Source organism: Takifugu rubripes, chromosome 1 (genome assembly GCF_901000725.2).
Source record: "Takifugu rubripes chromosome 1, fTakRub1.2, whole genome shotgun sequence".
Taxonomy (NCBI): Eukaryota; Metazoa; Chordata; class Actinopteri; order Tetraodontiformes; family Tetraodontidae; genus Takifugu; species Takifugu rubripes.
Genome location: NC_042285.1, coordinates 5,981,960 through 6,006,907, shown reverse-complemented (window position 1 = coordinate 6,006,907; position 24,948 = coordinate 5,981,960). Strand labels below are relative to the sequence as shown.

General features: G+C 39.6%; 1 protein-coding gene across 3 annotated transcripts; it reads left to right on the top strand.

The window, feature by feature from the left end:
* Positions 1–9,501: 9,501 nt before the first annotated feature.
* Positions 9,502–23,668, top strand: bms1 (BMS1 ribosome biogenesis factor). 3 transcript variants are annotated; one of them, XM_011618038.2, is made up of 24 exons: positions 9,502–9,592; positions 10,515–10,781; positions 10,864–11,054; positions 11,281–11,360; positions 12,326–12,514; positions 12,596–12,738; positions 12,849–12,970; positions 13,050–13,240; positions 13,323–13,465; positions 14,800–14,930; positions 15,018–15,233; positions 16,004–16,105; positions 16,859–17,010; positions 17,097–17,178; positions 17,703–17,782; positions 17,879–18,052; positions 18,129–18,317; positions 18,839–19,019; positions 19,334–19,392; positions 20,798–20,920; positions 21,085–21,232; positions 22,407–22,582; positions 23,066–23,227; positions 23,318–23,668. In XM_011618038.2, exons 2-24 carry the CDS (start codon positions 10,603–10,605, stop codon positions 23,543–23,545), a joined length of 3,441 nt encoding a protein of 1,146 aa, XP_011616340.2. In that variant the 5' UTR covers positions 9,502–9,592; positions 10,515–10,602; the 3' UTR covers positions 23,546–23,668. The 3 variants fall into 3 exon arrangements, with proteins under 3 accessions (XP_011616340.2, XP_029701680.1, XP_011616339.2); XM_029845820.1 differs by having other exon boundaries at positions 14,800–15,233; positions 17,882–18,052; XM_011618037.2 differs by having other exon boundaries at positions 14,800–15,233.
* Positions 23,669–24,948: the final 1,280 nt, after the last annotated feature.

Below are 24,948 nucleotides of genomic sequence, written 5' to 3'. Positions count from 1 at the left end.
TTAGAGAAAACTATTTAATTGAATGTTAGCACAAATTTCTAATCAGCCAATCACCACAATAGCCACAACTCAATGCCTTGAGGCATGTAGAAGTGGTCAAGAAGTGGCTTTGTTGGTGCCAGACGGGCTGGTCTGATTATTATAGAAACTGCGGATCTCCTGGGATCTTCACTCACAATCATCTCTAGGATTTACAGAGAATATTACAAAAAAGTTTAAAAAATGCAAGTTATCAAATTAACGAAAAATTGTTATGGATTGGCCAAGGGATGGCCCATTATATTTAGGTCATGTTACAGATGGGCTCTTTAGACAATCAAAATTCAAAGTCACAATATGTGGGGAAATGGCCTGGTCGATGGAGAGATGCTTGTTTTTTACCAATTACTTTATGTTTTGATTACAGTACACCTTTTTAGTCAAAAATATTAACATCTCGGCAGGCGCTCACGTTCTTATAATTAAAACTCGACCAACTGCACCTCTATGTGGCCAAAAGATGGTACTGCAGCCAGAAATACCGGAATTAACTTATCCGTTAATTTAATATTTCAATAAAAATACTGAGTTCATTATGATTACATTTCTGTTAATTGGGTTAAAGAGATTCCCATGAAAGTATAAAATGAAACACAATTCATAAAGGTGGAAGGGAAACAGTGGAGGGTTCTTGGTTTGAGACAGTACGGACAAAAACATGGAAGGTATTCTGGCACCTTCCAATCAATATCAAGGTACCCTTGAACAAGGATTAACATACAAAATGTTTTACTTTCTTGAGTGAAAGTGTTAGGAAGAAAAAATTTCCATTTCCTACTGGCACACAAAGGCCTCATGTTTACTCTTCTGCTCAGAATTGAAGAAGCCTTATAGACAAGAGGTGAAACGTCTTTGAAAACCTAAAGTCAGTTGAATTAAGCAAAGATTCTTTTTGGTTGACATTTTTACTTTTAAGAATGTCTGTTGGTGTTGGAATTTGGCAGGCATTTGGTGCACCCCAACAATCATACTCATTATTCAGCCCCTACCTCAAACCCTTGAAGAGATAGGTGGGCATGAGTTTGATTTTAAAGTAGGGAAATACCCCAAACCTTACTTAAGAATTGTGCCCAAAGCTATGGCTCAGGATGCTGGTCTGGCTCTATGTGATGAAATATATTCCTGGATTTCATGCCTGCAGCTGATTGGGGAGATACAAAAATAGGTGGTCTATGAAGCTAACAGGGCAGATGCGCACACTTGCATTTTGGCCAAACTTTCTTAATTAATGGATTATTACTGTCCTGATTTACATTTTATTCAATTGCAAAATTTACGGACATTATTGAAAAGGGAAGAGTTCGGTGAGGCCATGGAGAACGACTTTCGGACGGCCTCGAAAAGGTTCTGGACCACCATCCGGCGTCTGAGGAAGGGGAAGCAGTGCACTGTCAACGCTGTGTACAGTATAGTGGTGATGGTGTGCTGCTGACCTCAACTCGGGATGTTGTGAATCGGTGGAAGGAATACTTCGAGGACCTCCTCAATCCCACCTACACGCCTTCCAGTGAGGAAGTAGGGCCTGGGGACCTGGGGATAGGCTCTCATATCTCAGGGGCTGAAGTTGTCGAGGTAGTCAAAAAACTCCTCAGTGGCAAGGCCCCGGGGGTGGATGAGATCCGCCCAGAGTTCCTTAAGGCATCGGGGGCGGTGCCGCTGGATTGGCAGACCAGGGTGGTAGTCACTCTTTTTAAGAAGGGGGACCGGAGGGTGTGTTCCAACTATAGGGGGATCACACTCCTCAGCCTCCCTGGAAAGGTCTATTCAGGGGTACTGGAGAGGAGGGTCCGCCGGATAGTCGAACCTCGGATTCAGGAGGAGCAATGTGGTTTTCGTCCTGGGCGTGGAACAGTGGACCAGCTCTACCAGCTCTATGGGAGTTTGCCCAACTAGTCCACATGTGTTTTGTGGACTTGGAGAAGGCATTCGACCATGTCTCTCGGGGGGTCCTGTGGGGGGTCCTCCGAGAGTATGGGGTGCCGGCCCCCCTGATACGGGCCGTCCGCTCCCTGTACAATCGGTGTCAGAGTTTGGTCCGCATTGCTGGCAGTAAGTCGAGCTCGTTTCCAGTGAGGGTTGGTCTCCGCCAGGGCTGCCCTTTGTCACCGATTCTGTTCATAAATTTTATGGACAGAATTTCAGTCATGGTGTTGAGGGGGTCCGGCTTGGTGACCTCAGGATCGGGTATCTGCTTTTTGCAGATGATGTGGTCCTGTTGGCGTCATGGGCCCGTGACTTCCAACTATCACTGGATCGGTTTCCCGCCGCATGTGAAACAGCTGGGATGAAAATCGGCACCTCCAAATCCGAGGCCATGGTTCTAACCGGAAAAAGGTGGAGTGCCTTCTCTGGGTCAAGGAGGAGATCCTGCCCCAAGTGGAGGAGTTTAAGTACCTCGGAGTCTTGTTCACGAGTGAGGGAAGAATGGAGCAGGAGATCGACAGGCGGATCGGTCCATCGGTCCATAGTGGTGAAGAGATTTACCGGTCAATCTTCGTTCCTACCCTCACCTTTGCTCATGAGCTTTGGGTAAGGACTGAAAGAACAATATCACGGGTGCAAGCGGCCGAAATGAGCTTCCTCCATAGGGTGGCTGGGCTCTCCCTTAGAGATAGGGTGAGAAGCTCTGCCATCCGGGAGGAGCTCGGAGTAGAGCCGCTGCTCCTCTGCATTGAGAGGAGCCAGATAAGGTGGTTTGGGTATCTAGTTAGGATGCCCCCTGGACGCCTCCCTGGTGAGGTGTTCAGGGCATGTCCCTCCAGTAGGAGACCCCTGGGAAGACCCACGACACGTTGGAGAGACTATGTCAATATATACAATATACAAATTAAAGAAAAATATCCATTAATGCCAACAAAAGGTTTTTGCTGGCAGAATGTCTGCAATTTATTTGTGCATTAATGTTCATAGGTCTGTGTGTGTGTGTGTGTTTGTGTGAGTGTGTGTGTGTGTGTGCGTGAATGTGTGTGTAGGTGTATGTGTGTTCTTGGTTCTCACAACCTCAAATGACTTTTTGATGATGTGAAGGAGATATTAGTACTCTACTTCTCCATAAATCCTAGAGTCCTACAGAGTCCTATATTGACCTTCTCTCTTATTTATTATCCTGAAGTAGTTTCGGAACTCTCAGTGATCTTGTTTTCCATTCTGTCCAGAGACTAAGTAGGTCTGAAGGGACCAACAGGCTAGATTATTCTGTTTTATCCAAGGTCAACATCTTCTGTCTGGGATAGAGAAAAACAGACTGACTGTACATGGTTGTAACCAGCCAGTGACCTACCTTATATACCTGTAGGTACAAATGTCATCAGAATTGGTGCATGTGTGAACTGTTGCTGTGTTGGTGTCACTTCTCCTGGTCATTAAACTTCACTTCAACACAAGTAGTCTGAGTCTCCTGTGTGTCAGTTGCACAACTTGCATCCACAATTTCCACAACCAAGGGTTAAAATGTGTTTTAAGGTTGAGGTTAGAATTGGCTTTAGGTTTGAGGTAAGGTCAGGGAGTTAGCTGGGATGGTTAGGGTTAGGAGTTGGGTAATGCATTATGTTCATGAAAGTCCTCACAAGGATGGATGTATGAGTGTGTTTGAGAAAGAAAATATGATGTGCGTCTCAACTTTACAATAAAATCAACAACACAGTAACCATCCTCTTTCCTTTTTAGGCTGCTGTTGGGGGAAAAGATGAAGAAGAAGCCAAGGTGCCAGGACATCTGATGACATCAAAAGAAGGAATTGTGTGATGCACCTGTGTCAAATATGCAATGGACACAATGCACGCTGTGATGAAATTTTCCTCATGTGCTTTGAAAATAAACACACACACACACACACACACACACACACACACACACACAGGGTTTATACTGCTAATCTCTTATGTTACTTAGTACATTTGAGACATTTGTACTGGTTTTAATTCAGCAGGTCAATTTGACTCTGAACAGTAGAGCTTCTCAAATTGATTTTTCAGCATCACAGCATAAAATTAAAACACTCAACATGTCATGTAAAACTATTGTATTTTATATGCAAGGCTTTTCAATATTCAATTTAGGAAAAACAAGTGAATTTGCTGTGCTTCCACCACAGGATGGAACTCAATAGTTAATATAATTTTAAAGACAAAGGATGAAGAACAGATTTTATTCTTGTTTTGCAGGTGAAATGTTTAAAGAAATATTGAGCTTACGACTACCCAGAGCATCCTAGAAAGGATTCTTAAAATTCCAAGCAAGGGATCTTATCTTAAGAGGGATTCAGGAGGTTTCTGAGAGCAACTCTGAGCGGGGAGGGAAATAAAGCTTAATCTTAGTGAGAAGGGTTGAAGAAAACATGCACAGACATTGCACACATATATATGCTCATGGAACAGAACAAGGGTTTGATATTTACAGAAGTAAATGATAAACAACTTTGGTGAAGATAATCAAAAGCAAAAGATATACTGAGAAAAAAGACAACGCTAAATTGTGAAACATGTAAACTAATCCTCTTTAACCCATGGATCTTATAAAGGTTTTTCCATCTGTACATCATAAAGTCTGGATATAATCTTTAAATTCATGTGTAAACCTTATGTAAAGACATCGGGATGTCATTCAGACTAGATAAATCTGGGCGAATGATATCTAGAAGAGGAAAGGTGATCGCAACTGATGGGGTTGAACTACCTAAAGGGAGCATCACAGATGTGCAGGACAGCTACAAATACCTGGGGATCTTGAAAAGTCTCTACATATATATATAGGTAGCTGGTCTTTCTCCAAACTGGTTCCCAAAAGCCACGACCGATGTTAACCTCCACGGACCTGGCTTCAGTAGTGTGTGGGCCCATGCATTGGACACACAAACCTTCACACGCGTGATGCATGAAGGTTTGGTCTAAAATTGTCTTCCTCTGTGGTGTCAATAAGAGAACTTGCAGAGAGAACTTGCAGAGAGGAAAGGATGCTGCAATACCTCCCAGGGTTTGATCCTCTCCTCGTGGTTCACCTGCATCATCTTCTGCGGCAGGTGCAGGAACAGCTTCTTCTCCTGCAGGTGTCTATGAGTCCTTCTTGTGGGATTGTCTTCCAGAGTGATGCTGGTTAACTTCTGGGCCTGGTTCCCCCTTCATCTGTGTATTCTTTGGCAGTCTTAAACATCCAGCGCCTCTCACCGTGCTTTTGCTGGAAGAAATACATTTCTGTGTCCTCCCCTCGGCCCAGAAGATTGTCTGACGGCTGGCTGTAATTCTGGATTATTTGACTCAACTCATCGTATTCTTTGTCCTTCTCAAAAATGGTGCAGGTGAAGCTAGTTCCATGATGGTTGCCCCCAGGGACCCCATATCTACAGCCTCGGTGAAGGGGTGGACACCCAACAGGACTTCTGGAGCTCTGTAGCCTAAAACTTGAAAAAAAAAGGGCCAATCTCCGACTTGAAATGCCAGGCAAGGGTCAATCAACCGAACCCTGATGGGCTGTTGTCTGCGGTGCACCACCATGATATTATCAGGCCTGACATCAGCGTGGACAATCCTGCAGGAGCTGAGAATTGAGGGGCCGTGGTCATCTGCTGAATGACGGATCTGATCCATGGAACACGCAGTCCTTCTCCTCTGTCTTGCACATATTCACAAAGGTCTTGATCCAATAATTCAAAACGTAAGCAGACATGATCTCCCCTTGCATTTTATAATGCAACAATTGTCAGGATTCAGACCTCGCAGCTGTCTCAGGATGGTGATTTCCTCATGTCTCATGGATGAAAACCAGTACATTTTTATCGATTTTGACAGCCTCCGTTTTACTGGTTGCCGTCCTCAAACATTTGGCTACATAACCATAGGCAAACCTCTTTGAGAAAGTCAACATCCTGGTGTTGCTCCATGAGGAAAGTAACCTTTTGGATGTTTAACTCCTCTATTAGGGTGGAATCGTAGTTCAGGCGATCACCCAATGAGCTCTCCATGTGTTATTTGTGTTGTTTGTTTGTTTGTTTTGATGATGAGTCCAAGATGGGGCTTTTGCTCATCAGATAAGCTGTGTGCTGTAACTCTGCTTCCTCTGTGTCTCCGTGAGCACTATGAGAGATGCTTTTTCATAACTGCTATTTTGAAAAATGCTCTTTGATCAACCAAAGCAAGTGGGCGGATTGGTTCAGTTGGCAGCAGGTGAACTCTGCCAAAGTGCATTAAAAACCAATAAAACGCATCCATTGTGAAATATTTCCTCCAAATTCTGTCAGTAATATGCTGTTTCTGAAATATAAAACCTTTTTAGTAAAAGATCGTCCCTGAAAATTCAACAAGCATTTAAATTTTGAGCCAAATTAACGACCCATTATGAATTGTGCTTAATGTTGCGCTTTATCGTGACAATTATTAAAGGCATTAATCCAAATTCAACCATAATGAAATCAGGAGTTTCATTTAAATTTTAAATTATCGGAAACGTTAATCCAGCATTTTTTGGTTACAGTACCAGCTTGTGGCCACAAAGAAGCGCAATTGGTCGCGTTTTAATTATAGAAAACGTGACCACCTGCTGAGATTTTAATATTACTTTATTTAATAGAAATGAGAGAACCGACGGTCTCTTAAACTGTGTCCACAAACATTTGATGGTGGAGGTTTGTGGTGTTAACAAACTGCGTCAATGTTCGAAAATGTGTTGAATCTTCAGCTGTTCGTGTTTCGATGCAGAAACATGCTTGTGCAGAATGGACCTAAAATATTGCGTATAGTGTTTGTGACTTTTCATGTTTAGAATTATTTCATTGTATAGTTGTATGTTGGGTTTAATATTTAATGTCATCTTTTTTAAATGTTCCAGAGGTGCACTGTTGGTTTTTTGTTGAGTAAGGAAGTAGTGATTTTTATTTAAAATGAGGGAAATAATATAATTACATCTATAAAATATGATTTAACCAATCAATCAATAAATCTTTATTTATATAACGTCTGTTAAAATCAAAATTGTTTCTAGGTGCTTTACAGAATCCCAGGGTCTGACCCCCAACAAGCAACAGTGGCAAGGAAAATCTCCCCTTTAAGCAGGACCAGGATCATGTAGGGGGACCCTCCTGCTGATGGCCGGCTCGGTAGAGAGAGAGAAGAAGGGGGAAGACAGGTAGAGGAGAGAATAGGCAGAGATCAATGAAATACATAAATTATATTAATTATAATAAACTGCCGGTAGAATTGAGTGGGTAAGGTGGGTCGGAGGTCAGTAGGTCAGCATACAGCTATGAAGACAGTGATACCTGTAGATAGAGAGAGGGGGGGGGGGGGCAGAAAAACTACACAAGAAATAACATCACTGGTTTACTAGGTGAGGAGGAGAGGAGAGGAGAGGAGAGGAGAGGAGAGGAGAGGAGAGGAGAGGAGAGGAGAGGAGAGGAGAGGAGAGGAAGCCGGTTCCACAGCAGGGGGGCCTCAGCCATCCAATCTACCCTTAGAGACTCTGGAGACCACAGGTAAACCAGCATTCTAAGAGCAGAGCGGTCTATTGGGCTGGTAAGGTGCCACTAGGCCTCTGATGATCTTATAGGTCAGAAGAAGAATTTTAAAAATTATTCTAAATTTAATGGGCAGCCAAAGAAGAGACGCCAGTACAGGAGTTATGTGATCTCTTTTGTTAATACCTGTCAGAACTCTAGCTGCAGCATTTTGGATCAGCTGGAGGCTTCTTAAAGAGTTGTTTGAACACCCTGATAATAAAGAATTACAATAGTCCAGCCTGGAAGTATCAAATGCATGGACTAACTTTTCGGCATCATGCCGCATCAGTAGTTTCCTGATCTTTGCAATGTTTCTCAGGTGAAAAAGGCACTTCTACAGACTATTTTAATGTGTGAATTAAAGGACATTTTTGATTTTGATTGATTTTGGTCAAAGGTTACTCCAAGATTCCTCACAGAGAGACTAGATGCTAAGGAGATAACATCTAGAGTGATAATGTGATCTAATCTATCCCTGAGAGGTTCAGGACCAAACACCATGACCTCAGTTTTTCCTGAGTTAAGGAGGAGGAAATTTGAAGACATCCAGGACTTTATGTCTTTAAGACAGGTCTGAAGCTTCACTAACTGTTCTGTCTCCTCTGGTTTCATGGATAAATAAAGATGAGTGTCATCAGCATAACAATGAAAATTTATCCCATGCTGCCGAATAATGTTTCCTAAGGGAAGAATGTACAAGGTGTAAAGGATTGGTCCAAGTACAGAACCTTGTGGAACTCCATGGCTAACCCTACTGTATGAAGAGGGAACGCCATGGACATGACCAAACTGGTATCTATCAGATCAATACGATCTAAACCAGTCTAGTGCTGTCCCTTTAATCCCAATCACATGTTCCAGTCTCTGTTACTGGACGCAGTGATCAACTGTATCAAAAGCTGCACTGAGGTCCAGCAGAACCAGCATATAAATCAGTCCAGGATCTGAAGCTATAAGAAGATCATTAGTAACTTTAAGAAGTCCTGTTTTTGTGCTGTGGTGAGCTCTAAAGCCTGACTGAAACATCTCAAACAGGCTGTTTCTCCACTGGTGCTCCAATAACTGAGTCACCACCACCTTCTCAAGAATTTTAGAGATAAAGGGAAGGTTGGATATAGGCCTATAATTTGCTAGCACATCAGGATCCAGTGATGGTTTTTAATGTGACAGTGAGTTTGAAAATGTTGATGTGCGCAGTGCTTTTAGTGATATTTTTATCCCAATTTTTTGACTCTAAGGTTTGCATTCATAAAGGGGTGAAAGCTATCAATTCTGAGGCAACTGATGCCATATGATCAGACCATGGACAACACTTGGAGCTCGTCCAGCGGAAACACGAGAGAGGAGGCACTGATTTGTTTTTGTAGTACCTGATGTTACTACAGGAGAGCGCTCGATATATTGTAATACAATGTAAGGATTAGGAGCAATGGTAAGTACGTTTTATTCCAGACAACTATTAATATATGAGGACTAGAACATCATGAGTAAATAAAAAATATATAAAATAGTATACGAAAACATGATTGTTAGTGAGGGCCAGGATGTTAATGATCTGATCATATGAATAAATCATATAATATAAACACAATATTCTGCTGCCCACTTGTTGACAGCTTGTAGTGCTCTGCAAGTGGTAAACTCATGGCCAGTCCTCATGAATGGTGCCTTGAAAGTCATGCTTTTGGTTAACTTTTGACCTCTTTGGTGAGAGAGATGAAAAGAAAGTTTTATTTTCAGAATAAACCTGTCGATCAGTTGGACTAAATGTCCCTGCTGCAGCAGCCGTTGGCTTAAATGTTTCATACTTGGCGAAGAAGAATTTAAAAAAAAAAAAAAAAAAAAAAGGGATAACCCTGTTACAAGTACTGTATGTCCCAAAGGATCCCGAGGCTTAGCTCAGGTAAGATGCAGCTGACCCTTGATGACCACACGGGGGCAGTAATAGATATAATTGCAACTGAAATGCCGGAAATATATTAGAAGAAGATGAGTGACGTCCACTTCCGTAACGAGGTGCACGTGTGTGCTATTGAAGCCGGATTTTGAGTCAAAGTGCTGCAATAGGTATTTATTTATTATGTACGAATTTGCTATAAACGTAATTGTAAATGTGTATGTGTTTTTAGGTGTGTCTTAGGTTAAAATGATCTCATTCTCAGGCACTGTGAAAAAAGCATCACAGTGTTTAATATGAGTCTTTCGTGTTTGCTGTAACAGAATTTATATCACAGTTTATGGATAATCTCTTATCATATTATAGGTCTATTATTTCAGTCTCCTAAATTGTTATACCTTTTTAATCAATACCTTCGTTGTTTTATCTGATACAGTGTAGCATACGTGCTTACACGCTTGCTATTACATTGGTTTTGTTTATATATTGCAAAAGATACGTTGGCATTTGTTAAATTGTGATAGATTAAGCTATATGAAAATTGGTTGTGTACAACATATCTTAAGTTAAGTAGTTTAGAAATGTCAATACGGGAAATGTGAAAAAAAATATTTAAATGTTGACGTATAAGAGGCGCATTTAATAAGACAATTTACTGAAACATGTCTTTCTGAACACCCAAGGCTGCTAATAAAAAACATTGTTGTTATCAGTCTTCACTTAAGAACGCCATGTAGATTTGCATACATTCAGGTCATAGTCATTAGAGGAAAGAAATAAAGAGGCCTCAAAGAATTCAGTTTCTGTCTGGTTGTCCAGAAGTTTTGTTGAGTTGTTTGTTTGTATATTAAATGATGGCATAAGGTTGCATCGTAAAGGATGGAATGACAAACTGATGTAGGCAAATACATTTTCCTTTTTTTGTTCATTCAGCATGCAACTGGTCAACACTGTTTCACTAATATTCCATACAAAAACAGAGGTTAATTGCTTTGTTTACAGACGTTATACATAAAACATTGTCTTATTATTCTGTTGTTGTGATGACTTGTATTTAAAGTATTAATTGTTAATTCTTCACACTTTGTAAAGTTTTTGTAGGTTTTCAGAGTTCGTCACCCCAGTGCAGTGCACTGCATCGCTCGGGTCCGTCTGTCTCTTTGACTATCTGAGAGCAGGCATGGACAAGATGGAGAGGAAAATTAAGAAACAGAAGCAACATCAGCATAAACAAAGTGGGCCAAAGGCTGAAAAGAAGAAGCTCAAAAAGCAAGAAAGCTCTACAGAAAATGAAGGCAGACGTAACCCCAAAGCATTTGCAGTTCAGTCTGCAGTGCGCATGGCTAAGACCTTTCACAGGTCTGTTTTGATGCTCAACTTTTCCATCAGACATAGATATATGCAGATATATGCAGCATACATAATTTTTTTTTTCTTTCAGGGCTCAAGACCTCAAAACCAAAAAGCATCATATCCCTGGAGTTGACCGCACTCCTTCCGAACCTCCCCCAGTGCTCATTGTTGTGGTTGGACCCCCCAAAGTTGGAAAGAGTACCTTGATCCGTTGCTTGATCAAAAACTTTACCCGACAGAAACTTGGGGAGATATGTGGTCCTGTAACTATTGTCTCAGGTATTATTAATACAACAGTCAAGCTGTTAGGTCACATCTTTTGATGTGACTATTGAAAATATCAATAACGATTATCACGATTAATACTTCTAGTCAAACGTTTTCAATATTTTATAGCCCTCTGTAAAAACAACAATAACACCAAAATATTTGGATGTAAAAGAAGTCTTAAAGTCCTGCTGCTCTCAAAGAACATTGCACACTAGCGCCCTTTTCTGTTCTTCAGGTAAGACGCGACGTCTGACCTTCATGGAGTGCAATAATGACATTAACACTATGATCGACCTCGCAAAAGTAGCTGACCTGGTAAGTGTTGCTAAACTAAAATCATGGAATAAGCAGATGTTTTTATTGACAATTTTCATATATTCAACTTCATATATTCAACTTCATATTTGATGCCTGAACTCCCTTATTTAATGGAACCCGCTGATTGACTCGACTTGAGTCTGTTGTAGGAATTGTGTGATAACAGGAACCTTTATTTATCCCTCATGGAAAAGGTACAGTAGCAGACACAAAGGATTCAATTATAAAAGTCACAGATTTAAAAAAGGGTATAAAAATAGAATCAAAATGCAAACGGGACAATTTAAAAAGTTTTCAAAGGATCTTGCATACAGTTACATACATACAGTTGAGCAGTGGTAGCTCAGGCTGTTGGGAACTAGGTCGAGAAGCGGGGGTTCTCAGCTCGAGCTGTGCAGATAAAACATGGAAGGATAAACACCTTCTGAGCATTGCTGAGGTACCCCTGAGCAAGGTACCGAACCCACCAATGCTCACACAGGACCCTTCAACCCTTCATCCAGTGGTGGACCCTGCCTTCACCCATTGTGTACCCTCCCCATGACCCTGAAATGGATAAAGCGGTTAAGAAGACGAGATAGTAAACCATTAGAGCCATATAGACAGAGCCAGAGAGCAGCGATATAGTCCATGAAACATGGAGACTGACAGCGGAAAATTAAGATCGTTATATTATAAATCAACACTTGTGTCTGGTATCTTGTTCATAGCTACATTGCCTTGTTTTCCATAGTATTACATACACAAATGTTCAAAATTTCCTTGATTCGTTCCCTGATTTTCCCACTTACGGTACATTTTGGGCTGATTATAAATCAAATTTTATGATAAATTTATAATCAAGATTTTCAATTTGAGTAATGGTTAAACAAAATACAATGTTTGATTTAGCTATTCTTTTAATTTTTGATCAATGTATTTTCAAATATGATGACTAAAATTATTTTGGCATTTCTCACCAGGTCTTAATGTTGATTGATGCGAGCTTCGGCTTTGAGATGGAAACGTTTGAGTTTCTCAACATCTGCCAGGTCCATGGCTTTCCCCGAATAATGGGTGTTTTGACTCACCTCGATTCGTTCAAAAACAACAAAACACTGAGAAAGACCAAAAAAACCCTCAAACATCGATTTTGGACTGAGGTCTATCAGGTAAAACTTGGAATATTGATGTATTCATGGTTGAACTGATTTTACAAAGAATGTTTTCAATGTTGTACTTGAACTCATCAGGGGGCCAAGCTGTTCTATTTGTCTGGAATGGTGTATGGTGAGTATCAAACTCAGGAAGTGAAGAATCTTGGCCGCTTCATCTCTGTCATGAAGTTTCATCCTCTGGTGTGGCAGACCAACCATCCCTATTTTCTAGTGGACCGGTTAGTGTTTACTTTGGATTTTTAGCATTTCTAAAATTAGTTAAAATAATTGAATATAAAAAGCATTAAAAGTCTACTTTATATCCATTTTCTTTTCTGTATTTTGGCAGCATGGAGGACTTGACCGACCCCGAGAGATTAAGGACAGACCCCAAGAATGATCGCACAGTCTCTCTTTATGGCTACCTGCGAGGGACACACATGAAAAATCAGGGCCAAGTCCACATCCCAGGTACGTAAGCACTCTTCAAGATACAAGATCATATTTGGAGATGTTTGTAGTAATCTGCGTGTATTATTGTCCCGTACAGGCGTTGGAGACTTCCACGTGACGGATATAAACTTCCTGCCGGACCCATGTCCACTGCCAGATGCTCAAAAGAAGAGAGCCTTAAATGAAAAAGAACGCTTGCTGTATGCACCAATGGCAGGCGTTGGCGGACTTGTATATGACAAGGATGCCGTCTATATTGACCTTCCTGCAAACTACATCAATCAACAGGTGCTTGGAATTAGTTTGATACACATGATGACATCTTTTGAATGAACAAATGTTTGTCACTACTTGTTTTCTTCTTCCTCAGGAGGAAGTGCGACCCACCACAGAGTTGGTCCAGTCTCTCATTGACACACACACCACGCTGGATGTCAAGATTGCCAAAAGTAAGATGTCGGTGTTCAAAGACTCCACCACCTTGGACTCGACAGGCTTTGACAAGCAAAACAGGTGAAATATTTCACCCAACGAAATCATTAAATCTAGAAAATCTGTATCCAACAACAGCACATATAAATCATTAAATATTTTTATTCTGAACATTACCATAAATAATTAGTCTCCAATCACATTCTGATTAAAATAACATTACTTCAAGAACATCAAGGATCTAAACTTCACTGTAGTTAGTTCAACAATTTTGGGATTGACATAGTTTTTATAGCCCCATATAGTCACTTGTTTTTGTAGGCTAAAAATGTATTGGTCATTTGGATGAATCGCTTCTCAAAAATTCATTCAGAAACAGATCATATTCAAAGTATCAACATTTGTGTGTCTCAGATTCCCTATATTATACTATATTCTATAGTATATTATTATACTATATTATTCACTATATTCACTACTATTATATATTAAAATAACAACAGAAAGAGAGCAGCCTCAAGGGTGTTGATTCAGGGATGCACTTTAATCTTAATGCTATTTCGATAAGAAAAACTGTAACAGTAACCAACTAAGACAGCTGCTCATGTCTTGGTCCACGGAGAAGAGAATAAATTATAAATCCACGCACTGCAGATTTTGACTTCTTGTTTCTGTCAGCAGTCATTAATAAACAGCTGTAAACTTGTTATATCAATCAATCAATCAGTCTTTATTTATATAGCGTCTTTTACAATCAGAATTGTTTCAAGGCGCTTTCCAGAATCCCAGGGCCTAACCCCAGACAAGCAACAGTGGCAAGGAAAAACTCCCTTTTTACAGGAAGAAACCTTGAGCAGGACCAGGCTCATGTAGGGGGACCCTCCTGCTGATGGCCAGCTGGGTAGAGAGAGAGGAGAAGGGGGAGGACAGGGAGAGGAGAGGTAGAGGATAGAATAGGTAGGAGAGGAGAGGCAAGACATAGAGCATAGAAATACATACAAAATACATTATATTGAATTAAATTGAATTGAAAAGGCTGCTGGAGGGAAGAGGAAACCATGACCCAGTGGGGTGACAGAGGCCTGTCAGGTGACATCACCAGTGTGAGTGAGAGCTTTGTTGATGAGGTCTTTCTTTACCAAAGCAAACCAAAAATGTTCCAATTCATTCTTTTCAACCCAAAATATTAGAAAAGTATAGCACCTTGTTGAATTGACCTTTAGCAAAGACACTGAAATATAAGGCCATATAATGGCATTCTAATATTTAAATTTAATCAGGCATACATTTCAGAGGTTATGTTATATAGTTATGGTTATGTTATAATTCACTTAAATATTTTACAAAAATGTTTCATTAATTGAAATCTTCATCAGTAGTATCTGTTTCTCTTAATGTTTTTCTTTGTTGGCTAGATTGGACTGCCACCAGGTAGAGGACGTTTGGGATCCAAGTACTCAGAGGAAGAGGAGGAAAGTGATCTTCAATGAGGACGAGAGTGGGAGCAGTGGCTCCGATGATGACAGTGACCAGGAAGATTGTGAAAGTATAGACGAGGATAGCCCTTCTTTCCAAGTGGCGCAGGCTCATTCAGGCCAGGAACGGAACAGTGCCGCTTGTGTTGTGCCAACAGAGGAGATACCTGTGCTGGAGATGGAAGAAGAGACCCCAGCATTTGCTGACAGTGAGGATGAACTGGAGATGAGTGAGAATGAAGCAGAAGTATGTTCGGACGGAGAGGAAGAAAGTCTGGAGGAAGATGAGGAGGAGGACGAGGAAGAAGAAGAAGAGGAGGAAGCCAACACCAGCTTAAAGGAACAAACTGCTATTTATATGGAGGAAGAATTCGGTAATTATACTTGCATTAAATACAGAACAGCTTCTGAAAATTCCCACCTGAATGTTTGATATGTGTATACTACCTGGTTGCCTTTTTATTACCGGTAATTCCTTTACTAAAATTCAAATTGTGAACTTTAAGACGAGTAATAAAATTACAACATTTACTACTTTGGAATTACAGCAATTTTAAGCAAAATCAAACTAAATTTGGGAATGCAACTGCAGTTTCGGTGCTTTCAAGGAGTCTTGAATTAGGTTCCGGTCATTTTTTCTTTATCTGTGCCGTTAAGGCCCATTCTATTCTTTTTGTTACATTTGGCTGAATATGAGCAGAGATATAGTCCAAAACAATTCATAACATCTTAGAACCTGTCAGTAATCCCATAATCAGTGAATAATCAGGGATATTTGCTCATTTGCTTGGCAAAACACAGCCAAGGAATACTGTTTATCATTCTAACTCATTAATTTCCTTTAGTCAAATCTTAAAAATGCTGCTCTGATTTTCAGTTAATTATGAAATATGCCTTGAATCCTCTCTCTTTGCTTGCTATTTCTGCTTTATTTGCTTTATTTTAGCATATTGGTCACAATATAACAAAAGTTTTCTGATTAAAGCAATTTTGAAACTAGTACTGACATAATGTTCAGAGTTTGGGCTTCTACAGTGGTCAGGTGCAATTTTGGTTGCAGCAGTTACTTAATGCATTAATGAATGAATGAAAGAAAGAAAGAAAGAATTATTTTTTTAAATATTTTTTCCTTTGTTTTTTGAAGGGAGTCTAAGATGGAAGGAGGGGCTGCAGCAGAAAGCCTCAGATGCATTTCTGCGTCAACAACAAGTGGCTCCTAATTTGAGAAAACTTGTTTATGCCTCTGGTAAGGTTAAGATGTTTTATTTGTAAATCTGTTCTTTGGCCACTTATATTTACTTCATGTAGTATGTCAATGATATTGAAAAATCCATTAAAAATGGGGGGAAATGGTTTTTTTGTTTTTCAAAAGAAAATTTAATAATTTCACCTTTTTGTCAAAAATATGATTTAACTGACATGAGCTTTAAAGCTATTTCATAAAATCTCTGTTGCAACCATTAAGGTTTATCATATATAGAGACTTTTTTGCTTTTCCTCCCAAGTTTTGTCCACACGGGGACTTGAACCAAGAACCCTCGGCTCCTCAGCCATAAAGACCACTGCTCTGTGTGGGACTTATTGATGCTAATTTAAAATGTTTTCCTTCTCAGAGCTTTACATATATCTTGCTACATTAGGGCCTGGTCAGATTGTAATTATTGATTGGAAGAGGAATTTTTATGTATGTTAAATCATTTTTCACAATTGTTAAATTGTCTGGATGTTGGCTGAAACTCTGTAGAAGATGAGTGATGTAAAAAGACAGTGGCGCAAACTACCAGAGCAAATCCACAACAGAATAGTTTCAGAAAAAAGTTACTGTTAGTTACTGACTCTTGCACTCAAAACCCATCAGTCATTTCTTGAGTCATCTATTACAGACTAAATATGCAACCCTTACTTCCCTAACTAGTTTTAGAATCAGGACAGTAATCTGTATTGTAATACATGCCTTGTACATCTGAACGTTGTTGATAATCACATTGTCTTTTGTTAGTTCCAGAGAGTTCTAGTCCCGAAGATGAAAATGAGGAACTGGGAGGTATTTTTCGGGTCAGCTACCCTCAGAATATTAAAAAGCACCAAGCAAATACTGTTGACTGCTCCCGCTTTTATGCGAACAACTCCCACGACTGGAACTCGGAGGAGGTAAAGTGGCTCTAAAGACACGGTTGTCTGTGTAAAAAGGTCAAAAATGTTGAAATAATGATATTAAAATACTCTTTCCCCCACAGATGTTTAATTCCATCAGGGACTGCTTTATAACTGGAAAGTGGGATGCTACACAAGATGCAGCTACGCTACTAAAGCAAGATGGTAAGAAATGCCCGATGAGAAAAAAGCAACTTAAATATGAATTAATGTTGATAGAAGTGTTGATGCCGAATTAATTTAAAATTAAACAGGAAACAACTCAATTTTCAATTTATATTGACCCTGTTTTTAAAACTTGGGACACACTTTTAGTGAAGTTCAGTGATTCTTCCTTTACTTGTCCCCTTTTTTTAATCCTTTTTCCTTGAAAGAATTTTTTTGTGTATAGTGTTTTGTTTATTTTTAATGGAGTAAAGTTTTAACTACTCAGGTTTAGACTGTAAAATCCAGGCTGAAGAGAATTCTTGTGTTAAGAAAATTCAACTGGATTCCTTTAGTAGAAAAAGGATTTTTCCCCTCTAATCCAAGAGTTTTCTTCAGTGCTGCTGAAGCCTCTTGGATAAAAGGTGAAACGTCTTTATGGCAACTAAAGGAAGTCCAGTTGAATTTTCTAAAGCCAAGACAGCACACTCTTCTGTCAATGTATGAAATGTTGTAACATCCATTTTGTATTGTTGTGTGCAAAGATGAGCTTTATGGTGACTTTGAAGATCTGGAAACAGGAGAAGTCCACGTAGGAAAATCTGGGGAACCAAATGCAGATGAAGTATGTTCTGATCCCTCTCACAATGTCAATTTGGTGAATAAATCACAATACTCCTTGAAAAAGTGATTCACATTTTCATGCATATATTGCGTTTAGCAGAATATGGAAGGTGACGAAACCGAAGAAAATAATCAGGCGAATGATGAGGATCTCCAGAAGAAGCGTCTGGAGAAAAAGCGCAAGCTCAGAGAGCTGTTTGATGAAAGTTACGATGATGGAGACGCCAAATACTTGGACGTCCTGAAGGAGGAGGTGCAGAAGCAGGCAGAGGTACGAGATCAGCTTCTGAAAACGAAGCCAGATGGTTTCCTAAATAGACTTCAAGTTCATGATTTCACCCCCTCAGCTCAACAGGGTCGAGTTTGAGCACATGGATGATGAGACAAGGGTGCAGTATGAAGGCTTCCGGCCAGGAATGTACATCAGAGTTGAAATCACCTCGGTCCCTTGCGAGTTTGTCACGAACTTTGATCCCCACTATCCCATTATCCTTGGAGGCCTGGGTTCAAGTGAGAGCAGCATTGGGTTCCTACAGGTAGGTACTTGTGCCTTAATGTACACATATACATATAAATATTAGGGCAAAATTAGTCATTCAAATGAATTTGATTGAAATTATGATGCAGTCAATGCATCGTGATTTAATAATATACACACACTGATTATCCATTTATCTTGGATCTTGGATTATTAGGTGTGTGTGTGTAGATATATCCTTTTTTGGTATATTTTATATTCTTATCTAAAATTTTATTTTTTCTGTGTGCTTTTGCTGCTGTTGCGCTGGAAATTTCGCCGTGTGGGACAAATAAAGGAATCTGAATCTGAATATATGGTCTTTTTTGCTCAGACAATATCAAACCCAAATGAAGATTAGTCATGATTAATTTAAGTGGATCAACAGCAGCAGTTTGTTTATCTGATTCAAAAATGTGATTATTCCAAGAGCTTTTATATGTACATTTATGTGCATATTTGTATGTATTTATATATGTGCATGGAAAGGGAAATGGAGAGCAATGTATTTTTAGACCTTTTATTTGTGTGATTATAAAGATGCGATTGAAGAAACACCGCTGGCACGGTCGTATACTGAAGACTCGGGACCCCATCATCCTGTCACTGGGCTGGAGACGTTTCCAGACTATGCCACTCTACCACGTTGAGGACCACAACGGCCGCCATCGCCTGCTCAAGTACACTCCACAGAACATGCACTGTGGTGCCACCATTTGGGGTGAGACCCACACTCACTATTTTAATGTGAACCCCATTGAGAGTGTGAAAAACTAATCAAAGCAAAGGGGGGGTTGCATAAAAATATATGAAATATAAACCATATTCTTGCTTATTTAACAGTTTGCTACATCACTCCATAGGTCTTCTTTCATATTTTGTTGTTGTTACTATTAATATCAAATTTCTGATCCAATGAGGGCAAAACATGACATGAAGATTTGACTATGATTTGGAACAATATTAATTGATATTCAAATAATAATTTGTCCTTACAGTAAGAGTAATTAATAGCAAAACTGTCTTTCTCTAAAGGTCCACTGACTTCACCTGGTACGGGGTTTGTGGCTGTACAGACCGTCACGAGGAATAACGTAAGTATTACTTGGTTTTGTCTACTCTAGTGAGTTTTAGGCATCAGGACATAAGTATGTGGTGGTCCTCTAGATTTGGGAAGGGGCTGCTATTTGCAGATTGGGTATTTACATTGAATATATTGCCTGTAGCTATAGAATTAGCAACTTGAAACTTTTGTTTTAAATGAATATAAAAGGTTTTTAGCCTACTCTTTAAAATGAAGAGGTATTTGCACAGGGAGCTGGTAATCCAACAGCCCAAGAGGGAACTGGGCGGTTGGGATAATATGGCACTTTTAGGTTCCTTAGATATAACGGTGTTTGTCTTTTAAGGGCTTTCTTGCCGGTTAGAAATTTTATGGGCAGCCATAAAATAGAGGCCACTATAGAGATATACAGTTCATTCCTGTCAAGCAGTTGGGATCGGCTTTTTGGTTTTTTCTAAAGAAATATTTGTACATCCACTAGTTCAGCCTAGAAGTAACAAATACATGAGACATCTTTTTCAACATCATTCTGAGACAATATGTTCTTAATCTTGACAATAGTATACAAATAAAGACCTTTTCATTATATATACCGGTAATTTTAATTTAGATTATCATCAATCAAAGTTTTTGGCATTAATATTCAGTTCAAATCTTAAGGTAATTATAATTTTAGGTCCTTTGTATGATCTCACTCGAATAGTAGTAGATCTCGCATGGTTTTGTGTTTTAGTTTCAGAAAGGCCTGCAGTGGGCGAAGGCATTTGTTGTCGTTAGCTCCAGATTCATGGTGCTGCACGGCTCAGACGCTTTATGTGGAAATTGGGGGAAAGGAAAGTTTGCATTTCATCTGTAAATTAAAGTTCTGGAATCTGGGCGATGCACGGAGATGCACAGAATCAAAGCTGCTTGAGTTCCATTTTAAAGTTTCTATAGTGGGTGATGTTTGTGGAATGTCTACAGACTTTGGTGAACTGTGTTTTACCAGGTCCAAAGTCAGTGCAGCTCTGTACAAGGAGATTTAAAAGCAGTTCACTGTTCCTTCCTCTGACCAGCTTTCTGGAGATGCAGATTTCTTGTTTCAGCGTGTTTGGTTTATTGAAATGAACCTGTTGGAGTTCTGCTTCCACTGACACCAGAGATGCCTCTGTCAGCCTCTCTCTAGTGAAAACGTGTACCGTGTTGCCAAATATTGCCCAAGTGCCTCCGGTAACTCTACCACTAACTTAAGTGAGAGGGAACATTTGACAGTGTGATAGATTATTTGTGATCTGCTCCAGCATAGTGTCTCTTTAATCCATCACACTATGATCAGTTCTTTAAAGGCAGCACTGAGGGCCAGCAAAACAGTTCTACAGGTATCATGGTCTTACACGTTATAATAGAGTGATCGCAAAAGCTTTTTACTTGTGGATAAATCCATTTTCTTTTGACAGGTGAACTTCCGTATTGCAGCCACAGGAGTCGTTTTAAATCTGGATTCCTCTGTCACCATAGTGAAGAAGCTCAAGCTCATTGGTTACCCTTACAAGATCTTTAAAAACACCTCTTTTGTCAAGGTAGTGGCCCTTTTCCTTCATTGGCCTGTAATTATCTAATGACTTGTCAGCAACACTGCACATTATGCTTATTTATTTATTGCAGTCAGGCGTGAATTCTAATGATTATGTTATGTTCAAACTGTGGAAATATGTTTTTTTGATACATCCATTTGTGTTCTCAGGGCATGTTCAACACAGTGTTGGAGGTAGCAAAGTTTGAAGGCGCTTCTGTGCGAACTGTATCCGGGATCAGAGGTCAAATCAAAAAGGCATTGTCTTCCCCCCCAGGAGCTTACAGAGCCACATTCGAGGACCGTCTTCTAATGAGTGGTGAGGTTCTGCTCATTTTTCAGCTCTAAAATGTCTGGAAACACCTTATTACGTTGAAAAATATGTGTGACTTGTTCAGGTGAGCTAACAACACTCATTAGAGACTGTAAAGACTTGCCTGTAATTTGTTGGAAATGTCACGTAGAGTTCATTATGGTAAGTGTTTTTTTACCTGGGATCCCATCAGGGATTTTCAAGATTCAGTTTAATGGTTTTATTCCAGAGTAGAGACCACTTTTAATCTGTGTTTTTCTGTAAATTATACCTATACTATTAACACTTCTGGAGACATTTCTTTGCTGATTTTGGACCAAAATGGTAAATTTTAGTAGTTATAGTAGTTATTCTGGAAGAGTGGTGAGAGAATTTTCCAATATCACAGCATTGCTTCTGAATTTGTCAGCTGCTTTGCCCTCAATTCCAAGAACGAGCGGATGCTTAGAGCTGCTGATGTGGAATGGAATGCACAGCATGAACTACTGAAATACAGACTCTCCATAAATTCTCTGGCATCACCTTTTTTGGCCCCGTTGCCCAGAAGTGTCTCTTTTTCTACTACATTGGCGCCTTTGTGTCTCAAAAACTCACTTAACTTATCAAATGGTACATTACACTCACAGCTTGTAAAGTGCATAAACCGGCAATATACTCTTTAACTTGAGGTTTTCCTCTAAAAATGTCTAGATTAAAAAAGGTGCAAAATATATAAATTCTATGTATGATTTCCTTTGTTTTTATGTGGTTGTTCTGTATTTTGTCTTACTTATTTACCCAACTGTTTGTACAAAACTCTTATTGTTCAGTTGTGTTCTATAGAGACCTTAGAGCCAAATTAATAATAACCAAATTGGTTTGCAGTTATTCTAGATGTCTGGTAATAAGAGAAAAAAAATCGAGGATAAAATTATTAGATTAAAAGCAATTTTTGGTTTAAAAATGACTTCAGAAGCTGTAAAGACCGAACACTCTCTAGCATTAGAATTTTCAGAAAGTACTCTTCTAAAATAATTCTTTGTTCTGCTTAAATGCCAGATTTTTAAAACGGTAATAAATATAGGAAAAAGGATGATAGAATTGTAATGTGTTTAAAATCATATGGTTTCTAAAGTTTTTGCTGCACGTATAATGTTCTTCTCTCACCTTTCTTGCATGACTTTGGGACTTGTGGTTGCAGACATCGTGTTTCTGCGATCCTGGTATCCTGTGACTGTCCCCCAGCTCTACAATCCTGTCACTTCTTTGCTGATGCCAGTTGGTCAGAAGGACTGCTGGACTGGTATGAGGACCCTTGGGCAGCTGAAACAAGACCTGAATATCCATAATATGCCCAACAAAGACTCTCTTTATAAGGTAAAGCGGCCTCTGCAAGCCCAAGTAACATACGAAGAAATGAGGAATAAATTCTCAACCCTACTTTTGATGTTATTAGCTTAGAATATCTGATTCTTGATTTAAAAGTATTGTTATTGCATTAGTAATGATTTCCCACTGAACAAGCTTTCAGCTTTATAAACAGGATATGTCAATGTAAAATTTCTTGTGTATCAAAATAACAATTGTGTATCGACTGTAAAACATTCACTTTTGGACATTTTCATGTTCTGAGAAGCATTTGAAGAATCAATATTAAACTAATTCATTTGAAATAACAATGCTAGCTTTTGCTTCAAGCTAAAAATATTACTTTTATCATCTATTCTTTCAAGCATTGTTTAGAACATTCATTTGAGCCTGTTGCAAACTAATTCCTTAAAATCCCCTCAAGTATCCAGTACTGCTGCTATATCACTACCTAATCCTGGTCATCAAGTCTGAATTCCTGTCATCTTTCAGGAAGTTTCCCGGAAACCGAGACACTTCAATTCCCTTCATATCCCAAAGGAGCTCCAAAAGGCTCTCCCCTTCAAAAGTAAGCCCAAACAGCAACAACCTAAAGGAAAGCCAGGGAAAGAGCTCCAGAGGCCCATTGCTATCCGAGAACCCCATGAGAAGAAGGTAAGATGAAGCCTGAAACAAAAATCTAAGTACCAAATCAATCTGGATGAATTTAAAATTGTTAACATCCGTCTTAACCAATTTTTGTAGGTTGCAGCCCTGCTCCATGCTCTGAAGACAGTCCACAGCTACAAGAGAAAGAAAGCCCATGTATCCCAGCACGCCAAGCACAAGGTGTTCTTACAAGAAAAGAAGAAAGAGGAAGAAGCCAAGCTGAAGAGACAGAAGGAAGCGCGTAAGAAACTATATCGCACGATGGGCCAGAAGGACCAAAGGAAGCAGAGATCCAGTCTAAAAGGATCATTACAGGAACAGTGACTCCATATTCCTGATGCTCCGCTGCCCCCCCATGGGCTGTCAGTTATCATTATTCTGTCTGTACATTAAAAAGTAGCTGTAAAGCAAACTTGTTTTAATAAAGTTTTCTCATCACACTGTTAATGACTTATTTTATCTGGGCTTATTCTTCATTTTGGGATTAATAAGAGGGTTTAAGACCAACATGATCATGACCAAGTTTACCTGGCTTTGGTTATTTACAGGAAAAATATTGGTGATGCACAGTTTTGCACATATTACAGTTCTAAATAATAGTATGTTTAGAAAAGGGAATAAAGCCTAAAATCCAAAAAATGGCTTTAAAATTCACATAAATATGCTGTAGGAATGCTGCATGTTCTTACCTATTTGAAAAAGCTTATTGTTAATTCTGTAGTTCCAGTTACTATCATAGATAGAAAAATTATCATACTTAGGGGGTCGTCTAATCGTTAGGTCACATCTTAGCTGTGCTGTTATAGGCCAAGGCTGCCGGGGTCCAGAAACATGATCACTTGACAGGCCTCTGTCACCCCACTGGGTCATGGTTTCATCTCCTTTCCTCTCCTTTCTGCCTCCTCATCAAGCAGACTAGTTATTTCCCTCTCACATCACATCACATCACATCACATCACATCACATCACATCACAGCAGGGTCCCCCTACATGAGCCTGGTCCTGCTCAAGGTTTCTTCCTGTTAAAGGAAGAAACTTGGAGAGAAGGGCTATCCTCGTCTATACTTTCACAATCTTCCTGGTCACTGTCATCATCGCAGCCACTGCTCCCACTCTCGTCCTCATTGAAGATCACTTTCCTCCTCTTCCTCTGAGTACTTGGATCCCAAACATCCTCTACCTGGTGGCAGTCCAATCTAGCCAACAAAGAAAAACATTAAGAGAAACAGATACTACTGATGAAGATTTCAATTAATGAAACATTTTTGTAAAATATTTAAGTGAATTATAACATAACCATAACTATATAACATAACATGCCTTATTAAATTTAAATATTAGAATGCCATTATATGGCCTTATATTTCAGTGTCTTTGCTAAAGGTCAATTCAACAAGGTGCTATACTTTTCTAATATTTTGGGTTGAAAAGAATAAATTGGAACATTTTTGGTTTGCTTTGGTAAAGAAAGACCTCATCAACAAAGCTCTCACTCACACTAGTGATGTCACCTGACAGGCCTCTGTCACCCCACTGGGTCATGGTTTCCTCTTCCCTCCAGCAGCCTTTTCAATTCAATTTAATTCAGTATAATGTATTTTGTATGTATTTCTATGCTCTATGCCTCTCCTCTCCTCTCCTACCTATTCTATCCTCTACCTGTCCTCCCCCTTCTCCTCTCTCTCTAACCAGCCAGCCATCAGCAGGAGGGTCCCCCTACATGAGCC

What these genes read in the sequence shown, in the direction of transcription:
- bms1 (XM_011618037.2), top strand. Translation starts at nt 10,603, where the DNA reads ATGGACAAGATGGAGAGGAAAATTAAGAAACAGAAGCAACATCAGCAT. An exon ending in TCCTGTAACTATTGTCTCAG is followed by an intron (nt 11,055 to 11,280) that starts GTATTATTAATA and finishes TCTGTTCTTCAG; the next exon opens with GTAAGACGCGACGTCTGACC. An exon ending in GGGCCAAGTCCACATCCCAG is followed by an intron (nt 12,971 to 13,049) that starts GTACGTAAGCAC and finishes TGTCCCGTACAG; the next exon opens with GCGTTGGAGACTTCCACGTG.